Genomic DNA, 14548 nt, shown 5'->3' with positions numbered 1-14548 from the left:
TGAAGTGTAGGGTACAGCTGTATCTTTAGGCCCATGACCAGGCCCAACATGTTGAAAGCCTGCAATTGAGCTATGTTGCCTGTGAAGCGGGCTGTGGGCCAATGCTTATAGCAAAATCTCCTATGGAACGTTCCTGGCCTTTTACACGTTGTTAGAAAGTGCAAATTGTTCTCGATGATAAGCTGCCGGTGACTCTAATTCCTCTGTATTCTCCCTTATCTGCTAACAGTGTTGACTGCAACAACTGAATTTCTTAATTATTGACCAGAGTTTGAGGAGAACTGTTGGGAATTGCGTCAGGTGATATATTGATATTTGCTCATATAGAGGAGAAGCACACTGACATAATATTTTACGTGGTTCGGCAAAACCGTCTACATCCACGGGAGAGAGTCATTGTATTAGAGATAGAGAAAGAGTTACAATAAATACATGTAGAGGAGGAGGATTACATCCACTCTACTCAACTCATCAACTCTCATTGCTGCTCTTGCAGCTGCTGCAATGGCAGCAAGGCTGCTGCCATTGCAGCTCTCTTTCTCTCCACTCTCTTGCACACACTCACGTTCTCTCTCACATTTTTGCTCTCTAAAATCATGCCTCTTTTATAGGCATCCATGGTGCTGCTCTACTTGTTCTTTTGTCAACAATGGTGGCTGCTAACTCCTACTCTTCTTCAACAAAGGTGGCTGCCAATAGTCAATGGTTGGTGCTGTCCATTTGCTGCACATGTAATGGCAACAACCCAACAATCACCCCCTTTGCCATTCATGTGGGGCAACTGTCCTCTTACTTCTTCAGCATAGGCTTGCATCTTGCAGCTCTTCCAAGCTTACCATTCTGAGAGCATCTGTGGCCGAGTTTACAGGTACTCGCCAAACCTTTCAATCACCAGAGTTACCAAAGCACACCTTTTCTCATACAAAAGGATCACTACAACCAGATGGTCTCCCACATCACATCTGAAGAGTGTTAATGCTTGTCTCTGTGAAAACATTCCCCTTCGAGCGTATCAACCATGCTCGGTTCGGAATGATTCATCAAGCTTTACACCAAGGCTTACAACAGCCCCTTAAACGGAAATTTCTATTTCCAAGTGCGACAGTCATTATCTGAGTATCTTAAAATGATCACAAGCTCACCACTCTTCCAAGAGTCTACTCATCCAGGAGTTGCGTCTGCCCTTTGTTCCACCCTAGGAACCACGCCTTACTTCTCCATGAGTCTTTCGCTCTTAGTCGTAAGAGTCCAGGTAGCTCTCCACCTTCACCTATGGGGGCAGCCCATTAAAGGTTGATCCATATCTATCTTTATACTCTGAGTATTACAATGCCATTATCGAGCTCACCACCTTAACAAGAGTCAACTCGTTCCCGAAACCTGCGCATGCCCTCTACTCCTTCATAGCAGCCACGTCTTAATGCTCCACAAGTCACACACTTATTGTCCAAGGTAAATGTCTTCTAGCTCATTGATCTTTAGCATGGGGGCAATATCCATAAAAGTCAATCCTGCATTTGTCTCCATACTTATCATAGCCACTTCATTGGCTATACACCTGTCCACTCATATCTAGCCATCACATTGGCTCTGGGGCGTTCTGAACTGGGCTCATATCGCGGCCCACACACCTTTTCCTCAGGTGTCTCCGCTCGTCGTCATGCGGCGGTCTGAAATGGGGCTCATATCATGGCCCTCACACCTTCTCTAAGGTGTCTTCGCTCATTGTCATGGGGCGGTCTGAACTGGGGCTCCTATCACGGTCCTCACACCTTTTCTCTAAGGTGTCTTCACCTTTTATAGGTGGTCGCATCCTCCTTCAGCTGAGATGCTTCAAAGTGGCTTCAAAATTCTCTACCACCATGTGCACTATAGGAGAGATCGCTGCCACTGACTACATAGAAAGAGAAAGTTGTGGTATACTCCTCACAATCCTCCACCTCGATTTCTATGTTTGGAGCTTCTATGCCTTTCTGCTTGACAGCTCCACCTACACCAATTCTCTTTGGTGTCTTCGCCTTTCATCATAGGCGGTTGCCTTGTATCACAAGCATTTGCACCCCCTCAATTAAGTGCCTCTACAACAGCTCTTTTTCCATCCTTGCATGCATTGGAAAGGTCTTTGCCTGTTGTCTTCATCAAGAGCATAAGAGACTTCCTGTTGTGCAAACTTTAACAATCTCTGCTCTGAGCTTCATTTGGGAACACTTCTTTTCCTTGCACCTGCTGTCTCATTACAGTACCTCGTTGGATCCTACGGGTACTCCTGCACAATCTCCACGTGCCCTTGTGCAATTTCTGTTCTCCAGATTTCTCCCTATTCCTTGCTTATGTTTGATAGCAGCTCATCTTGTCACAACACCTGTCCAAGTCAAAATAGGGTGCCAATCTTTATCTCCTTGCTGTATTTCTCTTCCATTATCAGGGTCTTCATCAATTCTCCCTCAAGAAATCACAGTCACCAAATCTAACTTCTTTGAAGAAATCACCATTTCATCAGATCCTTGAACATACGAAACACAACTGTTCCCTTGTGCCGTGGTCATGCTAGTATTCAACCGTTTCATTACAAACTGCTATATATACGAAAATAGTACCGTATGGATAATCCTTCCACTAAACAAGTTCCCAGGAAAGATTGGAGGGGTCACACTGGTGCCGCTTAAAACCCAATCTCCTAGACAGAACTTCTTAGGCCATATCTATCCATCGTACTGTCTTTCCGTATATACAACCATTTGCTAGTTTTGTTGTGGCTTTCCTTTACAAGTGATCTGGAATATACTGGTTTAATACATGATTTCTCAACATCTGGCGAGACTACCAGTTCTTAGATTTGTCAAGATTGGTCTTGATCAATTTTCACTCCTCACCTCAAATTGTCCACATGATCGGGTGTTCAGAGTGTCCCAATTTTGCCTTCCCTTAAGGCAATTAAAATTTCTCTACTTAGCAGTTCCGCACATGTAATTGGGCAAACATGTGTGACATGTTCTTCTTCATCTTCATCGACCACCATAAAGACCATCGGATGCCTCCTGATCGGGCAATCTCTCTTTAATAATTCACCACCACCACTTTCAGTCTCAAATCTCAATGATCGGACCGTACCATTACATCTAGAACGATCAAATTAGCTGGAAACAAGTCTGAAATCATCCAAATCGCACTTCAGACGACTAAGATTTGATCAAAACAATTCTGGCCTGATGAGCGGTCCAGATTCAATCTCAGATCCGGTTGCACGTAGACTCTGCTGCACAGAATCTTCTCCCTCGGCTCAGCTCACTGCTGGTGAAGTGTCTGCTCACTGGTCGATGACGTGTCTGCCTACTGGGCGATGACGTGTCTGTTTACTGTCACTGAAGTGTCTGCTGACTGGCGCTGACGTGGCATGCTAACTGGGCAGTCTCATCGCCGACGCGTGTACCCGTTTTCCGACGTTCGATTTGGACGCGGTTTTCAACAGTGGCTTCGTCTCGGCCTCCTCTACACAGTGGTATGGTCAAAACACCATTTTGAGAACTTTCATTTTTGAGCAAAAATCAAACACCCCTTTAAACCATGTGCTCTGATACCAATTGTTGGGAATTGCTCCCGGTGATGTACTGATATTTGCTCATATGGAGGGGAAGCACACTGACACAATATTTTACGTGGTTCGGCAAAACCGCCTACATCCACGGGAGAGAGTCATTGTATTAGAGATAGAGAAAGGGTTACAATAAATACATGTAGAGGAGGAGGATTACATCCACTCTACTCAACTCATCAACTCTCATTGCTGCTCTTGCAGCTGCTGCAATGGCAGCAAGGCTGCTGCCATTGCAACTCTCTTTCTCTCCACTCTCTTGCACACACTTACGTTCTCTCTCACATTTTTGCTCTCTAAAATCATGTCTCTTTTATAGGCATTCATGGTGCTGCTCCACTTGTTCTTTTGTCAACAATGGTGGCCACCAACTCCTACTCTTCTTCAACAAAGGTGGCTGCCAATAGTCAATGGTTGGTGCTGTTCATTTGCTGCACATGCAATGACAACAACCCAACAAGAACCTCTTCCCTCCTCAGTTGAAATTTAACCGAACAATCGATCTAGTTGCTGGGATAAATCTCAAGGACAAAAGGTTAAAAAAATTAAGAAAAATGCTCTTAATACGAGGAGGGTGTTCCAAAGTGTGTCCCTGTATCTTTCCTTCTGACAATTTTCAGGCCCAAATTAGCTCGAAAAATTCAGATAAATGAAAGGTGCTCGCTCACTTCTAGTTGTGGGGAATGGAGACGAAAGCAAATGCGGTCGTTGCCGATTTGCCATTGTATTAGTTGGAGGAAAATATGATTTCATCCTTGCACTGTTAATTATTTTCTTTTGAATGATTTTATCAAAACGATTATTATTGAAGTAATAAGTTGTTTTCCTTGCCAATTTCTTTCTTAATCATCAAAATATCTTTGTTTTAAGAGAGTGCGGGATCCTTGGCTTTGTAAATGCACGTTCATGGAATATTCTTTTCAAGATTGAAATTGAACAAAGACTATCTCTAAACTCGAGGGAAGGCCACTTCCGAAAGCGAGAACGACTTTATACATTGCAACTGTGAATTAAATGTGTAAATTATCCCAGATGATAAGCTTGTCGTAACTGTAGTTCCTCTATAATGTAATCTTTGGAGAGAACAACTCCCATCCTTCTTCAACCAAAGGCCTACTTCTTGAAGATCTCCTTTGTCCCAGCATATGTTGACTGTATTCCCCCCACGTGCTTGCAATCCTTTCACACACCCTTTTGCCCATTTATCTCGAGGAAGAGCAGGAAGCAAGTACAAATCCGTCATGGTACTCTGGACAAGCATTTCCGAAACTGCGGCTGGGAACCTGGAACCAGAAGCGGAAGAAAAAGAACATCTGTGTGAAATCATTAATATCAGAAATGCACAGATGTTTGTGGTATCTGATGGTCTCCCAGATCAAGATGAGCCCTTTTGAACGGGAAGTGTTCATTGCATTTTCATTGACAACACAGACAATGCTGCTTACCCCAAATTGGCATCGATTTGAAAAGGAGGGTGTGCTGCAAATAAGTTGCTGTATAGTCCACCTTCGAAACCTATCTTCTGATCCGCCGGGTCTACCAATCTAATCAAATGCTTAACCATTGTATAAGCGTGCTCACTGTTCTGTAGACGTGCCCATACAGCAGTTTTCCATACACTCGACCATCCTGGGCCATCCTCTCCTGTTAAATGAAAATTAAAAAGCAACATTACCTGACTATTATACTCTGAGTAATGCCATGCCTGCTGAAGTTTCAAATATTAAAACCACGACCATTGAATGAGATGGATTTTTTGAACAGCATAAAATTTTAGGAAGGATCAAATAATTACTTCAAAGGCATTTTCCATCCCCATTTGTGGACAACGCATATCAGCTGCACAATTCATTGAAAGTAAACTTGGAATGCTTTAGCATGCATATTGACGTTGAAACCAGAATATGACTCTTTATATCATCATTTTGCACACTTGCACCAAGAACTTCAATGAAATTCTGTAGCTGCGTGAATTCTTCGATTCAGATTGAAACAACTAAAAGTCATTTACCATGCACAATGATCATCTGCGAAACCAAAATGCACCTTTTTTATATCATTTTGCGCTTGCATCAAGAGCTTCCGCGTTCAAAGCATGACAACTTTTTTGAAGTTCGAAAGCTACTCTTGCACAGTTTTATACTTTTATGTAAGAAACCTTTCTCAAACATATAATCTATCAGAAACAGAAAGAACAGAAAAAGCAATGCAACAGGATGGAACAATTCCACTCAAATGCCCCTAGACTAATTTTATATTGAAGGGAAAAGGTCACAATTAATTTATGCTAACCTCTTTTGTAGAGAGTATTTTCTGCGGCTTTACAGAGTTCTGGATTTTTCTTTAAGGTTATTGAGTGCCCTGGAAACAGCCCAAATAGATGTGAAATATGTCGATGCTTCACCTCAGGATCCTTGAAATTGAGTGCCTGCACCACCACAGAGAGGATTTCACTTGTCAGATTCAGCAATTAAAATGCAGGAAATGACTTCATTATGTGGATTAGAACCTATTATATAGAAAACTATTCGCTTACCCATTCCATGATAGAACCATCTGGAGCAATATTTGGTGGATAAAGCCTTGGTTGAGCCTTGAGCACTTTCTGAACAAGAGCATCCTCACTTCTGCCTAAAACCTGTTTCAACAGTTTTTTAACATACATAGTTTGTAGACAATTTAGAAAATACAATTGTGATTATTACAGCCGTTGAGAATAAAAGCTTTACCTCAGAAGCAGAAACAATTGCAGAAAATACTTCGTTGATGATAGCCATATCCATGGTTGACGAGTAGCTCACAGAAGCAGAATTACCATCTGGGGCAATAAACATGTGTTCTGGAGATGTTGACGGGTTGGTTTCCAGATATCCATCATTCCCTTCAATCAACCAGTCCACCAAAAATGATGCACATCCTTCCAACAGAGGGTATGCCGTATTTATAAGAAAATCCTATCATTTAGAAATTATCAGCATAACAGATCCCACAAAGTAAATTATGCTATTAACAAAAAATTATAAAGAGAAGCTGGAACGAAATAAGAAACAAAATTTCTGAAGTTTCATTATATGTTAATCAAGAATATGGTAAATAACTACAAAGGGGAAGGCATAATCTGATGTAATTTGCAGCAGAACCACTTAAAAACACAGAAACCATCCAATCTTAGTAATATCTTGTCCAAAAAAAATGAGGCGGCCTGCCCCCTCAGTCATCAGATGAAAATGCATGGTACGGTCCCCATTGATGAATCACTTGAAAGTGAAAGAAAGGAAGAAGAATTTCAAGTTCTCTTTGAAAATGCCTTTAAGGGTTGGATGCAGCAGTCCTTCAAAATTTCATAACAGCAGCTATTAAGGAGAGCTACAGCTATTTATTTCACGGAGAAGAAAATGAGCATGCCAATGATCAAAGACAGCAAGGTAACGGACAATTTATGGAAAAATATATCGCTTACTTTGTCCAGTGTATAAGTGTAGTGCTCCCATAAGTGTGTACAAACCCAGGCCCCAGCCATTGGCCATATTGCCCACTTAGGATTTCCCATATCTGCGGATGGTTTCGCCCATATGTCAGACCTGTGATGCGCAACCCAACCACTTGTAATGTAGTTTACCTGCAAATTACGAGACACAAGTAAGAAAGATTTGGGATGAAAAATGAATAAAACAAAAACCACAAGGGATCAAGGGTATAAATTGGGATGTTGCTGGTTTTAGGCCTAGGGATGCTACACTGACATGAATATGCAGTACTGCACCTTCCTAGTAGAATGACGACGAGTGTAAGCAGGTAGAGCTGATTTGAGGACAAGACTCTCTAGGTAGCCTAGCTATTTTGACATGAAACCCCAAATGAAAAAGTGAAAATACGAGACACCCCTCATCTTAGTATTACTGCTTTCAGTTGTGACTGCAAATCTGAGATTTCTTAATTATTGGCTAGAGTTTGAGGAGAACCACTGCCATTGAAATCTAATCAAACAGTCCAGTGAATGGGATAAATTATAAATAAACGGTCAAATAAATAACAAAATGCTTTTAATATGAGATAGAATGGTAAGGGATCTTACTTGTGCAACTTTACTTCCATTGATTGATAGAGATTTGATGAAATCAAACAAGGGCTCCTGGCACTCTCTGAGGTTGCAAGGCAGCGAAGGCCAATAGTTCATTTCAAGATTGATGTTCAAGGTTGGAGCAGAGCTGAAGAAAGAGATACAAGGGTAAGTAGCAGTCCAAATGAAATCTTGATGCTCAAAGAAGTGGAAGTCATCATTTAACTTTAACTTATGATGGATATTATTAATAACCAATAGTTCAGATATGGTCATGTACTTTTGAGCAATAAAGAAACTTAGAAGTCAATTCCTGATATTCTAAATCTTTTCTGCTTTCGATCTCCCATATGTTCCCCTCGAAAACTAACTTCTACACATATATGATAGATAAAGATGAAAAATTAATAAGATTGGAGAGTGCAATATACTCCCATGCTGGATAAAGATCCTTGTTCCATATTCCTTGAAGATTAGCCACCTGAGTTCCGGGGCGTGAACAAGAAATAAGCAAATATCGACCAAACTGGAACAGAAGCTCCACCAAGGAAGGATCTTCATCAGATTCAAAGGACTTTATTCTCTCTACTGTTGGAACCACAACATCTTTATTCCCTTCGAAATCTTCAATCACTGAAGGCATAAGATTCTTGATCTCTGAAACCCCATCTCCAATAGCAGAGCTCTTCTCCAGCTGCAATGAAACACGGTGAAAAAGATTCTGAAAGTCATCTAAATGACGTGAATAAAGCTGAGAATATGACAGCTTTTTTATTGAGTTCATTGCTTGAAGAGAGTCAGAAGTAGGATTTTTCTTTGAATCTGAAGGATCCACGAATGGCCCTTTAAATGAAGATGAAGCCACCAGCAGCAACACAGCCCAATCTGCTCCAACAACCTTCAACTTGTTGTCATCCAGAAGACGTACCAAACGTGCGCCATTACTAATCTGTAAATCAAGAACAGCAGTGAACTTCATTCCCTTTGGATCATCATTTGCCTTCACTTCTGTTGTCATCCTTTTTCGAGGGCAAATTCCTTCCATTACAAGTTGATTTTCATCTGTTAGGTAACATTGATGCTCTAATATGCTGTCTAAAGATACAGCAAAGGATACAGACTGTGCTTTGCTTCCAGAAATCTTGGTCACAATCACTTGATCTGGATTAGATACAAAGTGTTCCCTTGTGAATTCTACATCATCCACGGTATACTTTACTCTTCCTGTTGCAGTATCTAAGTCTAGCTCTCTATAATATGTTCCTTCGGCATATGTGGAACCATTAAATTCTAGCTTGATATCACCAAGTAGTTTGTAAACCTAAATCATCAAACGAAATTCATCAGAATATGCTCACCCTCTTCCATTGAATTAATCATTAAATGTTAAAATTGAATGTAACACAAAAATGGTGATATTAAATCCCATTAAGTTCTAAAATACTTCAGAACAGATATTCATTACTAACACACAAGAACACAAAAATTAAGATGGTATATCAAAAAATTGATCTTAATCATCCGTTTTCATTTAGAAAAGAGAAGGGTTTGAACAAGAAAACATCAACGCTAGAAAAGAGAGAGGAAAGAAAGAGAAGGAGGGTGTGTTACTTTAACATACATTGGTATATTTTCCAAACATCCTTCCTGCTGCTTTAGTTGCTTCTGAAAATTTACCACTGTCAACAAGATTTCTAACCTCTGATAATGCTTGTGGTATAGCAGGGTCAGTAAAATCAGTTGGAGTTCCTGTCCATAATGTGTCCTCTACAAAAAAACAATTCAACAATATCATTATCACCGTCTATATTCTAATGCATTGCAATAAATCAAACAGCAAAAGTTAACTAACATTAAAATTGGGAAAACAAGTTACCATTCAGTTGGATAAGTTCTGATGAAACACCACCCCACACCATGGCACCAAGACGGCCATTACCGATCGGAATTCCATCCGTCCAGTACTTGGCCGGCCCGCTAAAAGTGACTTTTAACGGTCTGGAATCCTCCAACTCAGTTGAAGTTGGGTTCCACAAGTCTTTCTCGGTTGGTCGTGTTACAAAAACCCACTCTCCACTATCCATTGTCAGTACAAGTGGGTGAAGAAAGGAAGAAAATGTGAATTAGAAGAAAAAAGGAAAACAAGAAGGGAAGCGTAGAGTTTGTTTTGTGATTGTAAATGATATTTTCTTAAAATAGCTTGGCGTAGGAAAAGTGACAATTTTGTTTTTGTCTTGTTTTGTGGCTTGTCATGCTTCCCTGACGTGCTCTGTGTCCCTTGTTTTTAACTTTTTGTGTTTCTTTCAAGGCAAGAGAAGGAACTGGCAGCAACTGAGGAGCCAGGAGTGTTGCTCACTCGTGACGATATTACTGTTGATATTAAGAAACTTGAGGCTAATTGATCCAAGTCTCCCTAAACTATTATAGCCAACGAGAACTCAACTCCTAACTCCTCTATCCTCACCCTTTTTGGGAAAGGTTGGAGGAGGAGGAGGGACCAAAATAAGGAAACTGGAAGATAATTACGGATTTAATTGTTGTTTCTATCTCAAACAAACCCAGAGCAACTACTGCCATGTGCTTGTTGATAGATAGTTGAAGGGCTTACTGGGCATCTCCTCACCATGCATGCCATGTATTCAGAACTAAACTAACCTCATGCTCGGTTTTAAGTTTCACTAGCAAGTGATGTTTTAGACAGATCTTCCACATTTAGATTAATGCATTCCTCGAAGACTTATCACTTACATAGCCTTATTTTGGTTTTGGATCCAAGCCAAAATTGATACTTCCATTCACAAAATGATTTTATTGACTGGTGACCCAAAATAGGGTTTTAAAGTGCCATGCCTTTCCTATATTTTCCACGGGGCTTGTTTTGACAGGTAGTTGGTCACAGTAAGATCGCATTTGGTTGTGTGCAAGGCCGAACCTGACCCGAGTAACCTATGTTTTGTCCTGATCGAGCACCCATTACCGACACTGGTTGCCCGTGACCTGTTGTTTTTCATATTCGATCACTTTTAGAGACCCCATCTCAATTATCAACCAGGGAGTTACTAATAAAGTGGGAGAAGTTGCAGCATTTCAGTTTTACGTTCTTTTGACGAATCCTTTTAGTGAAAAATCACCAGGTAATATAAGCTGTTCTTCATCAACTTCTACTTGTTAATGCAGAGAAGATTAGATACCACTTTAATGAGCCTAAGAAAAATGATTTGCTTTTATGGAAAAAAGCTCATATGCTTTGCAATTTCTAGATAATGTCAACATCATCCAAAAGCAGTCAGATTTTATCTAGTTGATTCCTTCATTACTGACTCATCAAAATAATTTGCAGTCACCAGATTTTATCTACTGCTCACAATTAGAGTTTTGACCATGTAATCTTGGTGAGAAATTTCATCTCCTTTCACGAAGAATGCCCAATTCATACAGGAGTAAAATCAGTATCCATGGTATGAATAGAAATAAACCTCATAAGACTATTTTTATCACCTTACAGGCTTACAGTACTGCACCAGAAACTCACAAAATCAGATTGTGCATCCGTAAAAGTCAGTCACCTACAATGAGACTGTTGGCTTTCTTTCGGAGGACATACATTCAGCAGCTGAAATGATAAATTTAAATAATTTTTAGATTCTCGAGAACTTCACAAGATAAATCTAGAATTTGAATAATTATTTCAAGATTAAATTATTGTAAATTATAAGTAATTTAAATATCTCTAATATATTTCATATAAATCACCAATAAAATTTTTTCACACCTTTAAATACTTACTCTTTTCTTATGTGTTTATGTATTGTGCTATTGTATTATCATGTGTAAAAAATAAAAGATATAATATGCTATTCATAGAAAAACCTACAAACTTTATAAATAACAAAATATCAATTGGTCTCTTATATAATATCACATGTATTATTTTATAACAATTTTAGAAGCTTATTCAATCAAGTCCCTATTTGATTTTTTCGAGGTCTAAAATTGTAATCACCTATATATATTAATCACATTTTAATCCTTAATTTTTAAAATTTATTTACAATCAAGTCACACTTGATTAACTATCTCATTTTAATTTCTGACCAATTGTTCTTAGATGTCTGACCTATTAGGTTCCTAAATAGGTTGATCCAAATATAAATCATAATCCTAAATAAAATAACATTAAATAAATTATACAATTTAATTTATTATCAATTCAATAATTGATTGATTTATATTTGAAGATCAAGTATAAGGTTTAACAACTTGTTATGATCCCTCATATTAGAAAAGTCATAAGTGGTTTGATTTAATTTTTCAAATAACTAGTTTCTCAGTGTAATTATTATCCATTCACTAAGAATGTTTCAATTTAGACATTATAGCATGAAGTATGCCTGCTTTGTTAAATCATTTTTGTTTTCAACACTATAATCATTGATTATTTGAATAAAATTTGAAACTCTTTTCAAATCTCATTTTATCTTGACTAAGAATTTCACAACCATTACTATTTAAGAACATATAATTTTTTTTTAATTCATCCTCTTTTGATTATTCAAATATCTTCATATAGTTTATGTTATATCTAATATCTACTCGTTTGTTATCTTTGATTAAAACAATGTGTGGTTAGGATCAGAGCATAACACTCCATATATAAGATAACTTAATGATATCAAATTTAAGGATTACTTACATAACTATGTGAGCCTTTTTATAAACATATGTGATCGCTTTATATGAAATTTTATTGTGGGTCAATTCAGTGTACATGTCATTTAACAAGCACCTACATATTAGTTTCAGATATCCTTTATACCTCAATGTATGAGAGCATCTGCTTCATTTCATAAAGAAATAAACATAACATACATCGATCTTAACAACTCTAATTGATGTTTAGTTTTAATAAAATATTGTCTATAAACATTTAATAACAATATTTTGATATAATATAAATCTCATAATTATAATAATTTTATAATTTTTATGCAAATATTTTTATTTTTCAAATTTTATCTTTACTATAGATTCATTAGTTAAATATAAATGGTTATTAAAAAAAAATTATTAATAATAAATATGTTTTATATGAATAAAGGTGAGTGGAACATGAATAATAACATGAGGCACTGGCATCTCATGATCAGCATGATTAGCTTTTGCCAAAAGCTTCATCATTCTCATATAAAGATGAACACAGGATGTGCTTCAGTTTCATTACTGAGTGCGAAGTCCTGAGGAATGGGCGCAATCAGGGTTTTAGCTGATGTTGTGGTGAGTGCAACACGATTTGTATTGAGAGTCGGTGCTAACCATGATCAGCACGATGCATAGTCTTTACAAAATCTTCACCATTCTCGTAAAGCAGAAATGATTCATTACTCACTGGAAGTGCTTCAATTTCATTACTGGGTGTGAGGTCCTCAGGAACTTGTGCACGTGGGGATGTAGCTGATGCAGCAAGTGAAACATGCTTGGTCTCGAGAGGCGGCGACGTCACATGATCGGAACGATGTATACCCACAATGCTGCCATCCTTGACGTCCAGGTTCACTAATTCATAGGAAAAGATACAGAGTAATTAATCAGGGAACATAAGATGATATCTAAGTGATTTCTAGTTCTCAGATTAGTTTCTGACCATAAATAGAATATTTCCATTTCATTGCTTAGATTAGATAGGTAGGAAGATGAATTGAATGAATTTCAAGAATATGAAACTGTATGCTGATCCAAATATATCAGATTCATTCAATTGCACCTACTGCTATTGTTATGTTTAATGAAGCGTGATTGTCTCATATATCAAACAAATTCCTCAGAGAGAGCCGACATTAATATACTCTTGAAAGGATCCTGAAGTTACTAACTATCCCCAGTGCAAATCAATGACTTCTCTTTTGCTTCTCCACATCACTCCTTTCAAGCACCATTCATATAATATGGAAGATTTAGTTTCTTGGGCAATCTTCTTAAGTTGTAAGTGCCCGTTCAAGGAAACAAAGAAAAGGGTACTACTATAAAAAGGAAGAAATCATGAATCTGAAACAAGTAGTAGAAGAAACCGATCAACACTTAAAGTCAAAGCCATTATCAAGAACCAAAAGTTTCAAGTGCAACGAAAACCAACTCATTAACATTTCAACTGCATACCGTCACCATTACCATTTTAACTACATACCATCACCATTTTAACTGATTACAAAAAATCAGTACCATGGTTAAAAAACACGGTATACATACAAAGCAAGAAGCCTCAAACTAAGCAAAACAAACAAATATTTGTGATCTTTTGAAATAAATAAAGAAATAATAAATAGAAAAAATTAAAAAGCAACAATGCTCTTGAAGACATAGAAAATAGGTATAAATGAATGAGGGTTATTGTAGTAATTGAACAAATAGTTTGATTAGTATAAATAAGCGAAAATAAAAAAAAAATGAAATTGAGAGATAGAGAATCAACGGTGGAAGAAAAAGAAGAAAATAGAAAGAATACAGGAGAAAAGGATTAGAGAAGCTAAGTGTTTAAGGTAAGCATTGTTCTTTAATGTGTTATTGAAGTATTTAGCTTTGATTTTTGGTTTGTTAAGGTTTAAGATTTTGAAGTTTATGTTTTAGGGTTAGATTGATGTATTAATTGATGAATTGATTATATTGATGAATTAGTTGATTGTAATGTGATGGGCTGAATTGTTATAGGTTGATAATATTGGATTTTGATGAGGTTTTTGGGTTCAGAATTATGATATGTCATTTTAGGAGAACTAGTTTGGAATTCCCAACCAACCGATTAACCAGTTGGGGTTGAACCGATAGACTAATTGGCCTGCTAGACTTCGGTCCACTAGTTAGGATGAATTAGTAAACTGGTTGGGTGTTGGATTTTGGTCAAC

The 14548-nt window shown here is 37.9% G+C and overlaps 1 protein-coding gene across 3 annotated transcripts; it reads right to left on the bottom strand.

Annotated features, from left to right (window-relative positions):
• Positions 1-4481: 4481 nt before the first annotated feature.
• Positions 4482-10379, bottom strand: LOC133693683 (alpha-L-fucosidase 2-like). 3 transcript variants are annotated; one of them, XM_062114953.1, is made up of 11 exons: positions 9529-10373; positions 9274-9419; positions 8084-8973; positions 7668-7800; positions 7053-7211; positions 6322-6546; positions 6129-6230; positions 5885-6020; positions 5388-5431; positions 5038-5297; positions 4482-4875 (listed from the first exon to the last, which is right to left on the bottom strand). In XM_062114953.1, exons 1-11 carry the CDS (start codon positions 9734-9736, stop codon positions 4542-4544), a joined length of 2637 nt encoding a protein of 878 aa, XP_061970937.1. In that variant the 5' UTR covers positions 9737-10373; the 3' UTR covers positions 4482-4541. The 3 variants fall into 3 exon arrangements, 2 of the variants coding, with proteins under 2 accessions (XP_061970937.1, XP_061970944.1); XR_009842158.1 differs by having other exon boundaries at positions 4736-4875; positions 5038-5236; positions 9529-10379; XM_062114960.1 differs by lacking the exon at positions 5388-5431 and having other exon boundaries at positions 5038-5236; positions 9529-10367.
• Positions 10380-14548: the final 4169 nt, after the last annotated feature.

The sequence above is a fragment of the Populus nigra genome, chromosome 1, assembly GCF_951802175.1.
Source record: "Populus nigra chromosome 1, ddPopNigr1.1, whole genome shotgun sequence".
In the NCBI taxonomy this organism is placed as follows: domain Eukaryota; kingdom Viridiplantae; phylum Streptophyta; class Magnoliopsida; order Malpighiales; family Salicaceae; genus Populus; species Populus nigra.
Note: the sequence above shows the minus strand (reverse complement) of the source record. Positions and strands in the feature narration are given on the sequence as shown.